This window comes from Motacilla alba, chromosome 1 (assembly GCF_015832195.1).
Source record: "Motacilla alba alba isolate MOTALB_02 chromosome 1, Motacilla_alba_V1.0_pri, whole genome shotgun sequence".
Taxonomy (NCBI): Eukaryota; Metazoa; Chordata; class Aves; order Passeriformes; family Motacillidae; genus Motacilla; species Motacilla alba.
In genome coordinates this window covers 93,660,363-93,677,819 of record NC_052016.1, presented here as the reverse complement: position 1 = coordinate 93,677,819, position 17,457 = coordinate 93,660,363, and the positions used below count along the sequence as shown (strand labels likewise).

Below are 17,457 nucleotides of genomic sequence, written 5' to 3'. Positions count from 1 at the left end.
TAGAAATGAAGACAAACTCTAAAAAGGCATAGCTGCATGCCTGAGCCATAAATGCCATAATACAGGACCAGATTATCCCACAGATGTTTGCCCTGAACTATTTAATTGCCAGAGGCAATTCTTCCTTCCTGCCAGACACATGAGAGAAGAGTGAAGAGTAGCTGGTACTAGATCTGGTCCAGCACCCTGCAGCCTTGCTTCTGGGTAAACCAAATTGTCCCTCTGCTGTGACTCTTGTGATCAATAAAGAGCTGTTTGCTAATTGATCATGGATACTGATATTGAATGCATTATTGTGGCCCTTGTTATATGTACTACAGGTGGACGTCCTACAAAACACTTCACTGGTAGAGCTGTCAGGTTGCTCTAGGGAGAGGCTGAAAAGCTAGCTGAGTATAAATAAAGTCTCGGGGAATTCAGGTGAAACTGTCCAAGTGTGGCAAAGGAGGTTTGTACAGAGAATATGGGCAGGGAATAGAGCTGCTCATGGTGGGAGTGCCTCAGTTACTGTGATGTAGAAGAAGCAAACTAGTACATCCTTTATGTTTCTGCCCCAGAAATAAGGGAATAGTAGCACAGACCATTTGAAGATGCTTGGTTTGTGAATCACCTTTGGTGTTTTTTGAATTTTTTAAATGTCACTCGTTTTGAGCCCCATCTCTTCTATTCTCCTTCCTGTCAGATGTGCTTTCCTGTTGCAAGCTTCTTTACACTCAGTCATAATTGTGACCATGAAGAAACTCATGCATGAGCTGCTGTGACTTAGTGCAGCTGATTCTCTGTGGGAAGTATCAACAGCACAGCAAAAACTTACAGAATCTCTCAGCGCAACGACACGGGACGAATTCCCCCGCTAAAAATGCAAAAAGAGCTGCTGAAAGAGCAAAACGGCATTTCATACCCTCGAAATCTGCCGTGGGGGAGAAGCGGGTCCGGATAGATTGTGCCGCGGGAGTTCCGCCATCCAGCGGCTGGTTTCCTTACTGCCGCACAGCTGCAGTAGCTTTGAAACCCACCCCGCCGGCTAATTCGGGGTTGCTGACCTTTGTGGTTTCTGTGCAAGAGGGGATAACAACAGGGGCCTGGCGTAGTCTCTGCATATCCGAATGCTGAGCAGTCGCAGCTCTGGTCATGTTATTCTTCCTGGATCTTTGCCTGCAAAAATGTCATTAAATCCAGAAGCGCGTTTTCCCATTGTCAGCATGTTATCGCTTTCAAGAACTGAAGGGGAGCAGCCGTTTTCAGACAAGGCTCCTCCTAGTTCCTAGCAATGCGACTTAAATTAAAAGCTGTTTTATTATTTTTAAATTCTAACTGTGTTTGTGCTGTAGAACAGAATCCCTGTTGTGTTTGGGAGGATGCACAAGTTGTTAGGTGTTTCTGTTTCTTGCAAGACCAGCGGGGGTGGGAAGTGCAGGGAGCCAGCTGTTCAGAACACTGCCAGCAGATACAAAGCCCATTTGTCTCCAGGAAGTGCATTGAGAATGCGGGGAGACATCCTGCAGCAAACATCTCAGGTCTGTGATCTTTGTCTAATATTCTTGTAAATGATTCACTGCATCAAAGTCTGTATTCCATTAGATGAATTGTTCCTCTCAGTTGATGTTTGTGTGTTTTCCCTCCTGCAATGGTGTGCTAAGAACAACAGATAAATGCAGATAAATTGCAAGTCAAATAATCTGCAAGTCAGATAAACTGTAATGAGTGTAATTAAAGGATGTTTCTGTTTGATTTTCTTGTAGCTATGGAAAAGCAAGCTGGAGCCAATAAATAGTGTAGGATTTCAATTGACTTTCATCTTTTTTTCTTTACTTTTTAAAAAATTTTGGAATAGAAAACCTGCCTTTTTGAGATGCCTTCCTCCACTGGCCATGCAGGCAGCCCAAGTCACAAGCTTAGAGTAAGACAGCTAAGATTTAGGTAATTAGGGCAAATGAATTGGGCACAAGGCACCAGTTCACAAGGTACATGAGCTAGCATGACTAAGAGGTAATCCCCTTCAGAGCAGGCCTTACATACCAGACTGCATGTGCTAGCACAAACACCTGCACTAGTATCAAAAGGATGCCATGGGTTTCAGTCAGGGATCTGAAAGCATTTTAGCAGCATGAGTCACACATTGCATCGGCCTGACATCTGGTTGTAAAGACTGCTCTGTGCTGGTTTCAGCTGAAAGCAGCACGTGTTCCTAGGCTGTTCAGAGCCTTATGGGAACATACTGATGACACAACTGGAGCTTTGGGGGCAACTGTGAAAGCAGATGCTCTGAGCTGTGTAGGTAGGCACTAATGCAGTTGTTCATTCCCCCCTTGCACCCGTGCACAAGCTCATGCCCATTATGGATCCTGGTCTCTGACTGTCTGTCATTGCCAAGCAAGCAGATATTTTCACAACCAACAAAGATCTTACTTGGGCACGTAAGTTTATGCTGGGAATAGGGTTGACTTTGAGATGACATTTAAGACCATCACAGAAAAAATGAAAGTCTGCTGCGTGCATCCAACCTCTGAACCTACTTTCCTCTCGCCACTGAGAGTTTCCCTGAAAACCTGAACTTTTGAACATTTCTCCACTATAGTCCTAAATTAAAAGGGACTAAATCTGTGACTAAACCACACAAAGGCTTAGATTTAAAACTAAGACTCACCTTACGTTCAATCTGCATGCTGGAGAAATGCCCTCTGAATCTGAACAAAAAAGTCTTTATATAATCTGTGTATTGATTTCTAAAGTACCCTTCAGTAAAATTAGTCAATTCTATCTTTGTTTTGCTCTAAACAGATTCAGAAGGATTCAAAATGCCAGCTCAGCCATAATGACCTTTAGAAAAAAACTGGGTTTGGATTCTAAAATGAAAGGCAAAGTCATTCATGTCATTTTCCTGCCTCAGAGAAGACAGCAGAACGTGGAGAAATACCAGGCCAAGATGGCAAAAGCTGGCAATGGTGAGGGTCTTGCTCCAGCTGTGATTCATTGGTGGGGCTGGGACAGAACTGAAGGATGGCCTGGGTGACCATGGGAATGCATTTAGGTTAATGCAGGTATGGTCAGCCTTCTTAAAAACATAAATCTCATCTTCCTTTGAAGCAGAGTCAGAAGAGTGGCAGGAGCCCTGTTGAAAGGCAACCCTGTAAACCTTTCCAACCAAGTCTGGCCAGGCTAAAGCAAATGCTGACGAGGCTAAAGCCAGTGCTGACCAGGCTGCCAGCTCCCAGCACCAGGGAAGGACCTGGGTGAGCATCAGTGCTTGAGCAGACTGCTTCTACACTGTGAAATTGATGATTGCTTCCCAGCACTCCCGTGGGATTGAAGAGATTAATTGTTCTTATGTCACATTTAGATATGAAGTCTTTTTTTCAAAAAGCACCTTTTAAAAGTGAGCATGATGTAGGCTGCAGCTACTACCATCAGGTTAATTACACTTTAAACACCACAGGGGCCTGGGTTGTGGGGGATCTTGCTTCATTATTCATGCCTACATTTGTGCCTAGCTTGTTTGCCAAGTTGTAGCCTTATCTGTAAAATCCCTAAACATTTGCTGCATGCATGGGATCTGCTTTTGTAACAGCTCCAGCCCCCTCAGATTTGTGCTTTACTACCTCATGGATTAAAGGGAGATCCCTATAGCAAATGGATTTTCCCACCCTTGATTCAGCTGGGGAGGAGAGGGGCAGTCACCTTACACCCGGAAACACTGGGAAGCAGCAGTAATCCTGCTTTCTGCATACTGTCACCTTTACAACAGGAGCTGTGCTGTTTTTTTAAGGCTCTGACAGACAAGGGCTGGCAGTCCTCTTCAGTGCCCAAATGTCTGCTCTTCAGACATGTGCTGGCTTTGCCTGTGCCATGAGAAGCATTTGTGTCCTCTTCATAGAGTCACAAAAGAGGTAAATCCGGAGATTAAGAACCAAAATGTACACAAGCAGCCTGTAAGCAACAAAGAGCTCTGGATGAATAGTGGGGTATCTGGTGTGGTGATGTTGCTGTCTCACTTTCAGGCTGGCAAACAATACCATAAAATTAGGGAGCCATGGGACACTGAAGAGCACTTAGCACAAGACACAGAGATTTTATATAGGATGATACCAGAAAAAATCTCCATCTTGGACAAAGGAACAGCACCTCAGAGGTTGAGTTTTGTCAGCTTTGAAACACTTCACATATGTAATGTCAAGCATGATAATGCTGTAAGCACTGTAAAAAGCTAAACACATACCAGTCCCTATGTTCATGTGGAATAATATTCTTCAGTATGCACTAAAAGGAATAGAGGAATAAGATTAGCCTTCTAGCAGGATTTCTTTGAAACCTGGCAAATACCATGCCATTTTTCAGTTGCAAGGAGTAAGGGTGGGCTCTCCCCCTCCTCTCTCCATTCCATTTGTTTTGTGGTTCTATACCCACCTACAAAAAGTAACCTTTCCTGGTTGCCTATCCTGGCAACTCTGAAATATTATTTACTGATGAAGTAGCACCTCTGTTTACATGTTTCTTTCACCCTCTTTCCAGGTGGGATCTCAGCCTATAATGCAGGAGTTAACACAGCCCAGACCTACGACAAAATGGATATTGGCAAAACACACAACTATGCCAATGATGTGGATGCAAGAGCCAGGTTTTATAAGAAAAATGGATATTGAGATCTCTGAGTAATGATGAGATTTGAGGCCCTGATTGCATACTTTGCTTCTAATTAAAAACATTCTGAATTTCTCCTCCAGAAACAGTAAATACGGGGCAGGACAACGAAGCCAGGAACAAAAACAAACTTGCAATGGGTTTTTTTCCAGCTAAGGCTAAAAAAACCCTTAAGAGATAACACACCTAATAGTCCAAAATGTAACTTACCTTTTGCCTTTTATTTTTCATCTTACATCATGAGAATATCCAGAGTTTTCATTTGTGCCTGCAGTTTCTCAAGCAGCAGATTAATGCTGCAAGGAAGTTGTAACACTATTTAACAAGATTTTACCCGCCTTATGTTTTATCTGTCGATACACATGTCTAACAGCTGTACAAAACAGCAGCGCCAGCTGTGGAGAGAGGCTGAGCTGTCCCTGTCAGTGGCTTTCAACACCCACTAAGCAATCTCATCTGGCCTCAGTACTGGCCCTGTGTTGAGCAGGAGGCTGGACTAGAGACCAGAAAGGTACTTTCCAATCTGAATTTTGCAATCATCTTAAGTCAGTCTGTTTGTTCCCTATACAAAAAGGCAATGTCTGTCACCTGTGCTTCACAAAGATCTACATGGAGCATTACAAAGCTCCATTACTGAAAGGGTGTGGACACACACGGTGTTTGTGCACATTGCTGGTTCAGGTTTTAGGGTTTGAGAGCCAATCTTGAGAGAATGTATGCTCATACAGAGCTTTGGGATAGCAAACTAACTGTGGGAGAGTGGGGGCCCTTGGGGGAAATACCATTTCAGAAACACCCAAACGTACACATATATTAAAAAGTTAAAAAACCCCATCTTTTTCGTTGGAACTGTCAGCTTGTCAATTAAACATCTCTGTAAAGATCACTTGCAGCTGCATCTTACTCAGAAATAACAGCTACTATGTATTTTCCCTTCTCTCTATGTGGGAGCCTGCAGTGTCCGTAGTTTATCAGACACTTCTTTAGCTGTGAACGGTACCAAGCCTTTTCATTAACACAGGCCCTGCGGGATACCCTGCAGCACTTTTGTAGGCTGCAGCGCATCCATAGGCTGCTACTTCATATCCATACACAGAGCGTGTGGGATGGAGCTGGCAGAGCCCTCTGCTGGAAGCTCCCCAGGCTGCAATGCCACGGACGTGAATCCCGAACGTGCCTGGCAAGGCTGAGCCAGCCTGGCCCTGGTGCTCTGGGACACCGACCCAGCCACAAGTCTTATTATTTGCTACCCACCAGCAGCGAGATCCATTTGCCTAATTTTTTGTGTCCTAGTACTTGCACCATCTCTTTGAAGAATACCCTGTGCCTTGGATACACTACACGTCCTTCAAAAGGGCTCAAATTCCAGCTTGTACCTCCCTGTGGGAATACGATCAACACCTCGCAGAGACTGCAGTTATAACACCCTGCAGCACAAGATGCTGTGCAGATGCTGGAAGAAAGGCAGCAGGTGAGAAAAGCAGCATTAATTTGAAATAATAATAATAAAAACCCATAATTTATTAATAATGGTAAAAATAATAATTTATTTGAAAAATTAACTTATCTAAAAAGTGATTAATTCATCACTTCTTCCATGCTATTTTATTTCAGCTCATATTCTCATTTCTGCCTTCAGCCTGGCCATAGAGGCCATTACACTCCTCAGTGCCACTACCACAGCCTATCGTTTTCCCTCTGCACGGTGCCTCCAGCTCTTATGTCCCTGTCCTGATATATCTCTTCCTTTGAACTCCTACAGGTGTTTACTCTTCTCTGCAAGCAGGCAGAAAGGATAAACACTAATTCTCAGTGACTGCATCCCTCTGATGTTCTCACAACATGCAGTCATTAAGATTAACTCCTCTTCAGTGTGTCTAAGGTGGGAGAGGCTCACAGCATGTTAAATTACAGAATTTATCCTGACTGGAATGCAAACTACTTTATCATTTGATACAGCAGCAGCTTGCTAACTCTGGCCACAGTTCTTAAAACTGTAAATAAAACTACACACACAGTAGTATTTTATAAGCTTGCAGCCCATAATTCCAACTCACATCAGAGGTTTGCTTCAGGGTCTCCACATTTCTAACGTCTGCCATTCTAGAAAAGGAAAAGCATTAACTTTCACATGGACTGCAGCTCTTAGGCTGTTCTTACTGAATACTTAGGATCAGGGGATACATATGAACACAGCAGGTTTCCTGAAAGACAAATTAGACAACCAATCCAGAGGTGAATAACTCCTGTTACTCCCAAATGGAGAGTTCACATGCTTTGTAAGCTACAGAAGAAGCCAGAAGACAGACTGTTTGCTAGGGAACAAAGTGAGATCTGGATAACCATGGTAAATCACCCTACGTGGACAGCCAGTCAATTCTCATGTGACAACTAAACAGAGGGTTTTTCAATTCCAATTCACTCCTCAGTGCAGTGAAAGTCCTGCAGTATTGCTGTAAATCTTTACTGCTAGCTGTGAAATGTCCTCACCATCAATTAGCTAGAACTATTCTGCTCACTTCTCTGCTTATTTGGCTTTACCAATAAAGTCAAACTGTGAGAGAACTTAGAGTTAGCCAAAAACTGCAGCAATCTAGCCACAAAATTAAAACACAGAGAGCCTATAATTCATTTTATATTTCAGGTAACTATTAACAACATTGAATTTTGTATCTGTACACTTGCAATCCTTCTTTAAGCATCAGTATCACCTTTGCCATTCATTCACCTTTGCAATTCTTACCAGAATAAGAATTTTTACTTTTCATACACAAACTCTTAACTGGGGATTTAAAGTATTTATTTTATAAAATCTGAATCCAACCAGCACATCTTATGCCTTAATTTCTTTCTGCTCCACAGGTTTCAGGCGCTTTTTAATGATAAGCTCTCCCCTGGTTGTCAGAAAGGTGCTGGACACTTCCTCTTCTGTTGGCAGCCCGTGGGGTAGTTTCAGTGGCTTTATTCTAGAGGCAAAAGAGTTTGCTTAGTGAAGTCCTGTGACTAGAAGGGAGTCACATTAAATGTTCCAAATAAACAAATAGTTAACAAACCTTATCAGATGTTTAACAACTTTCAGTCTGGAATTCACAGAAGGGATATTTTTGTGCAGTCTTGGCTGATGTGCCTACATAAGGGATAAAACAAGTTTTACAAATGTGTTGCCAAATCCCAAATCTTTGTTCACTGAACTTTGCACGCTACCAGTACAAAAATAAACTGGATTTGCAAATGTAAGATTTAGAGAAGTGCCATGCATCAAAAACAGACATAAAAATATGCAATCAAAACTTGATTCCAGTAAAAAGACAATTTCAGCTTTATTCCCACTTCACTATAAATGCATTTTTCTTCCAACTGTTAAAAATACTGTAAATGTAAATACAAGAGTTCAGGGGCAAAACTGCTTTCTTCAGTTATATTTTAAATTGATCAAGCACACATTTTTTCCCTGTAATATAACACTGGCTAGACAAATCTTTGCATAATATGCAGTTGGCCTGAAAAACTCAGATAAACACATCTTTGACACAAACTTTTAGAGTCCTGAATTTGGAAGCCCTTTCACTGATAAATGAGTTTTATTTGCCTTCCTAGAATTTCTGAATAATACGACCCACAGAGACCTGAACTGAAAGTATTTACAAACCTATTTCTATTATTTTAGAAGGATTCTCAGGGTAAAGTTCTCCTCAGGCAATGCAGCACAACACCATACAGAGATATTCTGAATTCCCACTAAAAGCACATTTGCTACAAACATTCCCCTCAGCTCGTAAACACATCATCACCTTCTCAGATTGCTTTATGGCTGCTGTAAATGTAATTCTGGTTTGTAATTCCTCCAGCTCCAGAGGTTGGAGGTTTTTATAAAACCCACCAACTTAGTGCTATGTTTCTGAAATACACAAGTATGAAAAACAACAATCATACTTTATCCAGTCCCAGATCACGTATTATCTTCTTTTCCCAATATGGGCGACCAATGACACTTTTTATTCTAGTAACAACATGGATTTTGTGGGGCTCCTCAGGGTCACCTCCATACTTTTCATGATCTCCAGGCCGTGGCTGAAATACCTAGAATAAAAAGTTCACAAAACCAGAGTTTTTTTCCCTAAAAATCTGGCCATCAGTACTGCAGTTAACTACTGCCCAAAACATACTCCAACCTTGGTAAAAAATCTTACATATTTTTCTTTTCAGGCAGTCAAAGCACTAACAAAGTGACCTCAAATTTAGCTTTTACAACTTGAAGTCAAACGTATTTCTATAATGGTTTGCTGATAAGTATAGTAATTCTTGATTTTAGCCACAGGATGGCACAGAAATACATGGACAACACCCTGTACCAGCACAACACCTAATTCATGTGCATTTTATCAGGGAGCTTGTGATCAGCCTCTGGAGGGCAAGTTTTTCCACAGGCTTTAAGAATGTTTTCAAGAAAAAGAGTCAACTGACACCGGATGGTATTTGGCAAAATTAAACTAAAACTATAAATGTAAAAAATGTAAAGTGCAAGTCAAGCACATACCGAGTCTGGAATATTCGACCTGGTAAAGAGACAACGAACCCACACCGGGAACGCCATCCCCTCCATCCTCTTCCCCAGCACCTGCAAGGAGAGGAGGGCATAACTTTCTGCACTTTCCTTACAGATGCGAACAGACGACACAGCTACGAGTCCCAGCCCCGCCTGGATCCCCACCTTCCCAGCGGCCGCGGGGCTCCGAGCAGGATCCCCGGCTGGATCAACCCCCCCGAGACCCGGCTTGGATCCCTTTCCCGGAACCCCAGCTGGCTCCCCACTTTCCCGGAGGCTGCAAGTCTCCGCCCCAGCCCCGATCCCCAGCTGGGTTTCCGTTCCTGTTCCCGGCTCCCGTTTCCCGTTCCCCCCGCTTCCCCCTGGATTCCCCCACACCCCCAGTTCCCACCCCACATCCTCACCTTCCCGGTGCCCGCCAGCCCCAGGCCCGCCCGGCCCGCCGCGGCCGCCATCTCCGTGCGCACCCTTAGTCCCGGCCGGACACCGGTGCCGCGGCACTTAGGTTCCGAGCGGGCGGAAGGACAAGGGGGTGACACCTCCCCTCCGTTCCGCCGCCCGGTCCCCGCTCCCCGTCCCGCTCCCGTCGCCGTCCCGGTTCATGTCCCCGTCCCTGTCCATGTCGCGGGCGGGGAACGATGGCATCGCCGCGCTGGAGCGGGCCGGGGCGGAGACGTTGAAGCGGGCGGTGCAGCTGGACGTGGCGTCCCGGTTCCAGGAGTCGCTGGTGTGTTACCAGGAGGGCATCGACCTGCTGCTGCAGGCGATGAAAGGTACCGGGCCAGGCGCCGCCGTCGGGGCTCGGGCTGGCCCTGGGGACACACGAGCAGTGCTGGACCCCGGCGTGCCACGGGGAGGAGCGGGAGCCGGCGGTCTCCTCCCGGGAGAGCCGGGCCGGGCAGGGCTCGGGAGGGCCGGCCCCCGTGCTCAGCTGGCCCGCGACTTTCTGTGATTCACAGCCACGACTGATGAGGCGAAAAAGCAGCGCTACCAGCAGAAGATATCCGAGTACCTGACCAGGGCCGAGGACATTAAAGAACACATTAAGAAAGAAGGTATAAACACCTAAATGGGGGTTACCGAGAGGAAGGAGTCAGGCCCTTCCCGGTGGTGCCAGTCACCAGGACGCGAGGCAAGGGGCAGAAACTGAGGCACAGGAAGTTCTGCCTGAACACGAGGAAGGTCTTCTTCACTGTGCGTGACACCGAGCACTGGAACAGATTGTCCAGAGAGAGTGCAGAGTTTCCCTCTCTGGAGATACTCAAGAACTGTCTGGACACAATCCTGTCCTTGTGCTCTGGCATGACCCTGCTTGAGCAGGAGGTTGGATCAGATGTCCCACTGTAGTCCCTTCCAGCCTGACCCATTCTGTGATTCCATGGGCTGGGATGTACCCGACGCACCCCTTTGCTTTTAAATGTCTGTTGTTATGTGAATGTTTGATGGGTGAGGTGGTTTAACATGAAAATTATGTCTTGACCTTTATTTAAACAGAGATTTATTTTCCTTTCAGATGGCAAATACCATAAGCAAATCAGGATAGTAGAAAATGCAACAGGATTTGGTTATGAAAAGCTTTTCCAGGAGTACCTCACTGAGAAAGTTTCTGAAGTTTGGGTGGAGGACCCGTACATTCGCCAGGTTCATCAGGCAAGTAGATATTTGGTGTAACTTATACAGATGTAGCCACTAGAGAAGTTCCAAGCTACTAAATTAAACAAAACTTTTTCAGTTGTATAACTTTCTACGATTCTGCGAGATGCTAGTTAAGGGGCCTTGCAAGGTGAAAACAATCCACCTCCTCACTTCCTATGATGAGGTAAGTGTCTAGATTTTGAGTTCTATTCCCTGTACTCAGATGAGGCCACATGCAAAACAAAATATAAAAATACAGACTTGTTCCTAGATAGTTGAACATAGGTAATTTTGTAAGTTTAGAGTTTTCTGGTTAACAAATTCTGAGTAAGCAGAATCTTAAATTGAAATTTCTCTGAAAGTTTTGTTGTGGAAAATGTCATAAAAACCAAAGCATCTGTTGAGACAGAGGGTTTTTTGCTCTTCCAACAGCTGTATTTGTCATTTTAGAGGCTTTCATGAGCTGAAATCTCTCAAACTACCACTGCGCTTATTTAAACTATTACTGCACTTACTTTGGGTCAAAAAGTACATATCTAGTTTCAAAGGGCTGAGAGTGAGCTCCTCCTCCACATCCCTCAGCAAATATACCTGTAGTCTATCTGCTTTTTATCCTGTCTTTGAAACTGTAAATCTGCCTTCATCCAAGTTACTTTCTTTTGGTTTACTTGACACTGAAAAGGTTTTGAGTTTAAAGGTGTATAAGTTTAAGAAGTGGTGACCAGAAGTAGAATATGTCGTTAAAAAAAGAAAATAAAACCCCATCACGTTATTTTTGCTTTTGATAGGGTAGTGGGAGGATTCAACAGATGACTGTCTTGGAAGAAATAAAACAGTCATTGAGTAATTATGGAGTAACACTGAATATTGACTTTTCGTCTTCAATACATGATCGAGAAATCAGGTGGGTGATATGAAAAATGACCAAATAGCAGTTATTTGAACTCAAAACTATTTAACCCTAAAAGTTAACTATTTAACTTTTTGAGATAATTACAGCTATGGTTAACAAAGTAAAAGGCACTGGCCCTCACTGGATGAAATCAGCCCTCTGTAGTTCTATCTTTTGTAATTGTGACTATAATATTAGTTGTCTCTACACAGAATGGTGTCTTCTGTGGTTCACACAGGTATTGGTGACACTAGGAAATAACTGTGATTGAAACAAGGAGCTTGTGCATCATGTGGATGTAACCTTTTTATCGTGCATTTTTCAAACAGATTCAACAATGGGTGGATGATTAAGATTGGAAGGGGTCTTGATTATTTTAAGAAACCACAGGTAAGGATGCTTTGACTTCTTAATTAAGTTAAAATGAGCTCTTCTACAGTATATGCTCACCATGGCAGTTCTGCTCATTTCTGCAGGGTCGTTTCAGCATTGGATACTGTGACTTTGACTTGAGACCTTGTCATGAAACAACAGTGGATATCTTTAATACTAAACACACCAAGAAAATGTGATCAGAAATGACTGCTTTTAATAAGTGTTTTTATAAGCATAAAAATGTAAGACTGAAAGATGTTGCTTGAGTCCAGCTGGTTGCCCACAGAAGCAACTCTTCTAAGTACTTAGTGCAGCACGGCTTTTAAAATCTGTATGTTTTAGAATGTTTGAGACTTTCCAGTCTGAGAAAACAAAACTGCATGATTCCTTCATTGTACTTCTTCTGTAATCTTAATTACAATCCATGTCTAAATTTTATTTTGATTTCGTAACAGACCCTCAATAGTGTCTTTCAAAAGCCTTTATACTGTCATTTCTATTTTTACTGTTGATTTTGTATTGAGCCTGTTTTGGATTTTATATCTTTAACTGACCACCTCACAATCATTGGAAGCTGGGCTGCCACATGTCCTCTTTTATAAGCAGTCTTATTTATTTCCTTTAATTCCTGTATTCTAGTCATGACTACTATTTTGCTGGGTTTTTGTCAATCCTGTAATACTTTGTTTCCCAGACTTTACTAGTAATCCCAGTTTTCACATTCCATTTTCCAAGCTCTTTGCCTATGAATGTGGTAGTGTTCAGTACACAGTCATTTTAGGGTTGTCTTATGTTTCTCTGCATAATGGATTTTGGACTGGGAAGGCTGCAAACAGCTGTAATCTCCTCCCTTGCACTCCTGTGTGTTCTTTTATTCCATGATACATGACATATACCTCATACCCATCCTTTGCATTAAGCGTGAAAAGGATGTATGGTCCTCTCCCAGTTTTACTCTCTGACTTTGAAGTCCAATGACTGGCTTTTCATGCCACTCTCAACTGCAGGAAGTATTTCGCTACTCTTAAGGTAGCCCCGAAAAATAAAATTTTTTTCAGAAGTTGGGTACCCTGAGTATCTCAGTTGGTCAGAGCATGGTGTGAAAAATGCCAAGGTCATGTGTTTTATCTCTGTAAGGTCCATTCACTTAAGAGCTGAACTTGATCCTTGTGGGTTCCTCAAAATATAAAAAGTCCCTCAACTCAAAATATTCTGTGATTCTAAGCAATATGCTATTGAGATTAAAGACAAAGTCTTCCCTTGTCATTCCTTCAGCCTTTGGAAACCAGAAGGTATTACCAGAGGTACTGTTTTTTGTTTTTTTCCTTATACAAGGGTTCTTTGTTAGCAAGAATCTGCCTAAGTCATACAATCTGATATAAAAAACAGGCAGTGGCCTCTTTTTCAGGTCCCATCAAAATCTTTTCAGCCTTCAGCCTCAGGACTGACACGTGCCTTACACTTTCTGCCTTGTAATACAATAGGCCTCTATATTCTAGTAGCATGTTTATTGCTAGAACTTTTTTTGTTTCCTATATGTATTTTCCCTGATGGTTGGTGTATTCCATTATCTTTTTTTTTTCCCTTAATGTACTTTATTATTTCATCTTCTGTCATCTAATGCTGCTATTCTTTTCCTCTTGCTTCTAACAACAAATCTATTCCACAGTAATCAATAAGAAATGGAGCTGGTTTTTGCCTTGTTTTCTGAGACACAATTAGCCAGTGGTCTGCCTTCTTTATCCTTTCTCATAATAATGTTTCAGCTTTGCAGTGTTGCATCAGCAAAATGAATAATATATGTGCCACAGAGCTGTGTGCTATTAGTCATGCCCCCAAACATTCCATAGGAGCTCCCTGGTTTGCTGCTGTGATACAAAGTTTCTAGTCACTTGTGAATTTTATTAAGTTATGTATAATATATGCCTATTTTTAATGGGAATAAAGGTTATTTTTTATTGTTTGTAGCTTCAGTAATCTGTTTGATTTCTTCACAACGTCAGGAAATTCAAGCAAGCTGTGTAATGCCTCATAGATCCAGCCACGTTCTGGAGAAGGCTCACTGTAAATACAGTAATTTCCCAAATGTGAATCTTTGTGTCTTTCAACCTAGTCCAGCAATTTCAAACAGAGAATTACAGAATTAACTAGGCTGGAGAAGACCTTTGAGATCATCAAGTCCAACCTGTGACCTAGCATCACCTTGTCAACTAAAACATGGCACTGAGTGCCACATCCAGTCTTCTTAAACACCTCCAGGGATGGTGACTCCACCACCTCCCTGGGCAGCCATTCCAATGCCCAATCACTCTTTCTGTGAACAATTACTGCCTAATGCCCAACCTAAACTTCCCCTGATGCTGCTTGAGGCTGTGTCCTCTTGCCCTGTCACTGGTTATCTGGGAGAAGAGCCTGAACCTCACCTGGCCACAGCCTCCTTTCAGGCATCTGTTCTGACCTAATCAAAACTGCATTACACTTTTTCTTCAACAACAGTGAAATACACCTTGAGCCTTTTTTTCATAACTTTACATATAACTATTATTTAACAATAAAACTGTCACTTCCAGATCATCGTTGCCTTTTATGGGAAAATCTGCTAGGTGGTAACACAAGGAAACTCTTTCTCCTACATCTGTTTGCATTTTCAAGTGTTTAGCTTTGACACCAGTACCCATGGCAGGAGGGACGCCCAGCTTTGTGCCAGGCACAAAGAAAGAGGAGGCACGTGTGGCCTCCCAGTTAGCCTCTTCTGTCCTCATCACATAAACCTCCACAGTGAGCTTCCTATCTCCCCCCGCTCTTGCACATGCTTGGACAAAAGCCCTAACCCAGGCTGGGCCTGCAGTGATTCACCACCCAGCGGTGAGCTGAGCTCACTGCGGTGCTTGCACAGCAGAGGCACAGGGGCACCAGCACCCTGCAAGAAAGGACTTGGACTCAGAAACCAGGGAACATTCTCCACACAGCTCAGGGGCTGTGACACAGCCTTTGGGCTACTGTCCACAAGGAGCAGGATGCAGGCTGGGGCATCCAGTGCAGCAGCACAGCACCAGTTTTACACCTACCCCATTCCATTTGTGTCAGCCACTTGTACCTTCTCTGCTACAGGACCAATTTGGGATGTCCCCACCATTTTCCCTGGTTCAAGCAGCAATGATGTCTTGTCAGCAGTGGTTTCAATCCTACAGTTTGGGAACATCAGGTGCAGGCAGTGTGAAATTTAATTGTAATATTAAATAAAAGCACAAGATTGAACAGTTTGTTTTCTACAAGCTGAATTTTTCTCTTACTAGTGATTGTTTTTAATTTTGTTTTCAATACATTAAATAAAAAAGCAGCAGAAGTTTAACTTACATTTTCAAAATGCAAGTTACATTAATCTTATTATATTCTCACACAGTAGACTCCACCTGCTGTGCAACTCATCGTCTTGTGGACACACTCTTAGCAATGTTGTCACTAGCGTAGTGGTTTCGTTTGGGCAAAACTTACTGCCAGTAAGACTCTTGACCAGTTCACTGTACAGTCCTGCTGGTAGCCACTGCTCTGGCAGATCAATGTTACAGACTTCAATCCTTCCATGCTTTACATCCATATTTACTTTAACGTCAAGAGCTGAATCTTTATAGATCATGTTAAGACATGTGCTAACGCTGAACTTCGGTGTCTTTCCATACACCCATTCCCAGGTTTGTAGTTCTTTAGTTTTGTCACTAATTCCAGGAAGCAGAGTCTCATCAGCTGGATTTATTAAGGTGATGTGGTGATCTATCTGGTGTTGCACAGCATATTCTTTAGCAATGGCATCCAGGAGCATCTCAGAAGTTAAACTAGGATCCTCTTCAAAGAGATTTTTCACCAAGGCAGGCACACTAGGAGTGGCATTGCTCTTCAGCCCTTTCAAAGGACTTTTTAGCACAGAAGATAAAACAAACTTATCTGCATTACAGAGTAAGGTACAGTGGTGATAAGCACTTGTCCTTCCCAGTTTTGCAGCAGTGCCTGAGATTTTGTATTGCCTGTCTAGCAAGATGTCGTATCTGTCAGTGACATGTACATCTAACTGGGGTCGCAAGGCTTTCAATGCCTTCACAACGAGCTTCAGGTTTTCCATTCGTTCATATTTTTTTCTGGTTGTGAAGAAAGTCAAATTGATATTGCCTAAGTCATGGTAAACTGTCCCTCCTCCACTTCTTCTCCTGGCTAGTTTTATATTTTTTTGCCTCAATAGCCTGAGGTTGCATTCCTGCCAGGGATTCTGATGTCTCCCTATTACCACGGCAGGGGAATTTCTCCAAAGGAAAAGGACCTGTTGCTTCTCTAAATCCATGTGGTCATGGATCCAATCTTCCACAGCTAGATTTTGGTAAACATCATTAGAAACAGACTGGATAACGAGGCCTCCACTAGCTGCGCTCCAGAAGCAAGCTTTTGGAGTCCTGAGGACGCAGGACAGCCAAAGGCCGTTCTTTAATGACTGGAGCACCATGTTTTTAATAACTGCACAGCGCATGGAAGGAATGCCTGCTCTGCTAACGCTGAATGCGGCAGGAGCGCAGCCGGCTCCTGTGACAGAACTGAAACGCCAGTGGCGAGCATGAGACAGTCATGCTCTTCCCACAGCAGCGCGCCAGTTCCCAGGCATGCTGCTCCTCCGGCGATGCCGCTGCGACCCTGGCGGGAGCCTCACAGGACATCCAGGGGTGTCACAGCAGCTGCTCCTCGCAGTCCCCGGTGCCTGAAAGACCAAAGGAAGAAACGGAATGTGTATTTTCCTCCTCACTCAACGCAGCCTTGCTAATTCGGTTTCACTTTGCGTAGTCCAGCTTTGTTAGGGTTTTCTGCCTTCTTTTCCATGGGGTTCCCGGCACGGCGTCCCCTCAGCCCCCGCCGCCGCCCTCACAGCCCCGCCGGGCGCCCTGCGCTACTCACGGCGGGGAGCGGCGCGGTCCCAGCGCCCGTCCGTGCCCCCGGGGACTCCTCGGAACCGGCGGCATCGGGAGCGCCTTCCGCTTCCCGGGTGAGAGGTGCTGGGGGCGGGCGCTGCGCCTGCCGTGCGGCGAGGGGGGCTGGGGGCGGCGGCCGGGAGGGCGGTGAGCGGCGGGCTGGGGGCGCGGCCTGGCGCTCGGTGAGCTCCGGAGTCCCGCCTGTCGCAGCGCAGCCACGGCACTGGGCGGGGGATGGAGTTGGGGAGAGCGGGAATGACCCGGTCACTGAATCACAGAGCCGATCAGGTTGGAAGGGACCACAGTGGGACATCTGGTCCAACATCCTGCTGAAGCAGGATCATCCCAGAGCACATGGCACAGGACTGTGTCCAGGCGGCTCTTGAATATCCCTACTAAGGGGAACTGCACACCCTCCTTGG

The 17,457-nt window shown here is 44.2% G+C and overlaps 4 protein-coding genes across 6 annotated transcripts; 2 read left to right on the top strand and 2 right to left on the bottom strand.

Annotated features, from left to right (window-relative positions):
- Positions 1-1,484: 1,484 nt before the first annotated feature.
- Positions 1,485-4,640, top strand: LYG2 (lysozyme g2). The gene is given in 8 exon segments (XM_038143770.1): positions 1,485-1,517; positions 2,177-2,219; positions 2,222-2,274; positions 2,891-2,973; positions 2,975-3,041; positions 3,999-4,084; positions 4,086-4,129; positions 4,510-4,640. Coding segments are annotated over 8 exon segments (540 nt in total).
- Positions 4,641-7,251: 2,611 nt separating this feature from the next.
- On the bottom strand, positions 7,252-9,700 carry MRPL30 (mitochondrial ribosomal protein L30). Its single transcript, XM_038150443.1, has 5 exons — positions 9,589-9,700; positions 9,176-9,256; positions 8,572-8,718; positions 7,692-7,765; positions 7,252-7,604 (listed from the first exon to the last, which is right to left on the bottom strand). Exons 1-5 carry the CDS (start codon positions 9,637-9,639, stop codon positions 7,472-7,474), a joined length of 486 nt encoding a protein of 161 aa, XP_038006371.1. The 5' UTR covers positions 9,640-9,700; the 3' UTR covers positions 7,252-7,471.
- On the top strand, positions 9,653-14,312 carry MITD1 (microtubule interacting and trafficking domain containing 1). Of its 2 annotated transcripts, none has more exons than XM_038150430.1 (7): positions 9,653-9,957; positions 10,144-10,239; positions 10,698-10,834; positions 10,917-11,003; positions 11,608-11,723; positions 12,041-12,101; positions 14,055-14,312. In XM_038150430.1, the coding sequence occupies exons 1-7, from the start codon at positions 9,786-9,788 to the stop codon at positions 14,061-14,063; spliced, it is 678 nt and encodes a 225-aa protein (XP_038006358.1). In that variant the 5' UTR covers positions 9,653-9,785; the 3' UTR covers positions 14,064-14,312. The 2 variants fall into 2 exon arrangements, with proteins under 2 accessions (XP_038006358.1, XP_038006350.1); XM_038150422.1 differs by lacking the exon at positions 14,055-14,312 and adding an exon at positions 12,188-12,759.
- Positions 13,404-17,143, bottom strand: LIPT1 (lipoyltransferase 1). 2 transcript variants are annotated; one of them, XR_005258572.1, is made up of 4 exons: positions 17,022-17,143; positions 15,444-16,827; positions 15,155-15,271; positions 13,404-14,148 (listed from the first exon to the last, which is right to left on the bottom strand). XR_005258572.1 is itself a non-coding variant. In XM_038150406.1 (2 exons), exon 2 carries the CDS (start codon positions 16,600-16,602, stop codon positions 15,460-15,462), a length of 1,143 nt encoding a protein of 380 aa, XP_038006334.1. In that variant the 5' UTR covers positions 16,603-16,827; positions 17,022-17,143; the 3' UTR covers positions 15,348-15,459. The 2 variants fall into 2 exon arrangements, 1 of the variants encoding a protein (XP_038006334.1); XM_038150406.1 differs by lacking the exons at positions 13,404-14,148; positions 15,155-15,271 and having other exon boundaries at positions 15,348-16,827.
- Between the last annotated feature and the right edge of the window lie 314 nt (positions 17,144-17,457).